General features: G+C 35.6%; 1 protein-coding gene across 1 annotated transcript; it reads right to left on the bottom strand.

The window, feature by feature from the left end:
- Positions 1-401: 401 nt before the first annotated feature.
- Positions 402-1522, bottom strand: LOC145107647 (high-affinity nitrate transporter 3.1-like). The gene is made up of 2 exons (XM_079044582.1): positions 1280-1522; positions 402-1128 (listed from the first exon to the last, which is right to left on the bottom strand). Exons 1-2 carry the CDS (start codon positions 1407-1409, stop codon positions 644-646), a joined length of 615 nt encoding a protein of 204 aa, XP_078900708.1. The 5' UTR covers positions 1410-1522; the 3' UTR covers positions 402-643.
- Between the last annotated feature and the right edge of the window lie 315 nt (positions 1523-1837).

Here is a 1837-nt window from a genome sequence, read left to right as displayed (position 1 = left end):
GGTCTATATATATATATATATATATATATATATATGAATTTCATACATAATTATTTCTAGATTTCCAGAACAGTTTTTGCATTAGTGAACCTCTCACTCAATGGGGTGTGTCAAATATCATAACTTGTTTCTTATTGCATGTCATGTGTAGTCTAGAGTTTCTTATGTAAATTATTGTATTATTTAAAATAGTGGAATACAATGCAAACTCTAACAAACATTTTCATAATTTTGCAAGCACAATTGAAATTCCTCGTGAGTTACACATGTGTTGGCGATTTTACTAAAATCAAGCATTTTAGATAATTGGGATTAATACAATGCTTAAATCCCGGTCAGAAGGTGCACAGCGCACACTAGTAACCATCAAAAAAGTCATGAAGTGGTAATGAAAGAAGACGTAAGTGTAACTTGACATCCATTTTTTAAACAATGGAAAAAGCATATTCCTTCCCATTTTAAACAAGAAAAAACATGATTAGTCAATCTCTATTACAACCATCTTATATTTATCTTCACTCCCCATGATAAGTCATGTAGTTCACCGCCATATTAAAAACAAAAATACAATTTTTTTTTCAGTATTGAAACATGAGACGCGTGATAACAAGAAATTAATCCCCATACCGTTTTGTTGATAAACTCATTTCTGTTGGGCTGCCTTTCCCTTACTCTTCTCCATGTAGAAGAAACCGGCCAAAGCGACGATGGAAAAAGCAGAAAAGCAGACGGATGCAATATCAAGTGACGCATGGCGACCTGTGATTGCTTGGATCTGGAACAAATTCGTCTCTTTTTTATCATTTGTGGTCTGGCCAAAGGCTACCTCTTCATCGTGAGCATTGAACGCATAGGCCCTCACAAAATATGTTCCAGTAGGAATATCTCTCTCTACAGTCCATGTAAAGGAGTTGTTTGATGCACTGTATGGCTTAGCCACAATCTTTACCAGACAAGTCTTGTCCTTTTTCATTTCGTCCACTGTTTTCCTCCATGAACGGTCCTTTTGACTGATGGGTGCATAGCATAGTTTCACTTTTACGGTCTTGTAGGCCGAGTCTGTCCCAGCTTGGAATGTCCGATTGAATCCCCATGTCACTGTAATATCTGCATCCCCTGCCTTGAGAGCTGTAAAGCCGAATTCAATGATATTTAATCAATAAAAAATTTATTCATAACAAGGGTTTTGGAAGGAATGGAATTTGAATTTGAATATGAAGGAATCATAATCTGTCGTGTCATGTGTTCTTTAAGATTAAACTCAGACTTGTGGTCAAACCTTGGCCCTGTGTAGGTGAAGCGGTGACTTCAAGAGTTCTCTGAAGGGAACTGAAAGTAACACCATAGCCAGTAGTTGCAAAGCAAGAAAGAAGAAGAGAAACAACCAGGAAACCAACAGGAGCCTCCATTGATGATGATGTGGTTTGACTTTTAAACCTCGATATATGTGACGATCTTATTGAAAGCAAATCACTTATGTTTGTACTGATGATCGAACAGATGATAACAAGATGTGCCAAGTCTTCGCGTTTAAGGTGCTATATATAGAGCGCAATTTGTCTAGATATAAACCAATTTTAAATCATGATAAAAAATACCCACTTTATATAATAACAAAAAAAGTCAAATATAAACCACTTGCCTTATAGGAGTTGTACAATAAGATTTATTTTAATATATGACAGCCGCGTTAATAGGTATTAGTTATTTTCTCTATTTCTCAGTTAAGAATAACTCCTGACCATGAGCAAGAGATCTATTTCTTTTGGTTTATGGTGGCTGTTCATTGACAGATGCAGCCAAGATTAACTTATCATACAATATTGCAGTATACTTA

This window comes from Lactuca virosa, chromosome 4 (assembly GCF_052849685.1).
Source record: "Lactuca virosa cultivar CGN04683 chromosome 4, Lactuca_virosa_CGN04683_v6, whole genome shotgun sequence".
Taxonomy (NCBI): domain Eukaryota; kingdom Viridiplantae; phylum Streptophyta; class Magnoliopsida; order Asterales; family Asteraceae; genus Lactuca; species Lactuca virosa.
The sequence above is the reverse complement of the archived record's forward strand: the minus strand, read 5'-3'. Positions and strand labels throughout refer to the sequence as shown.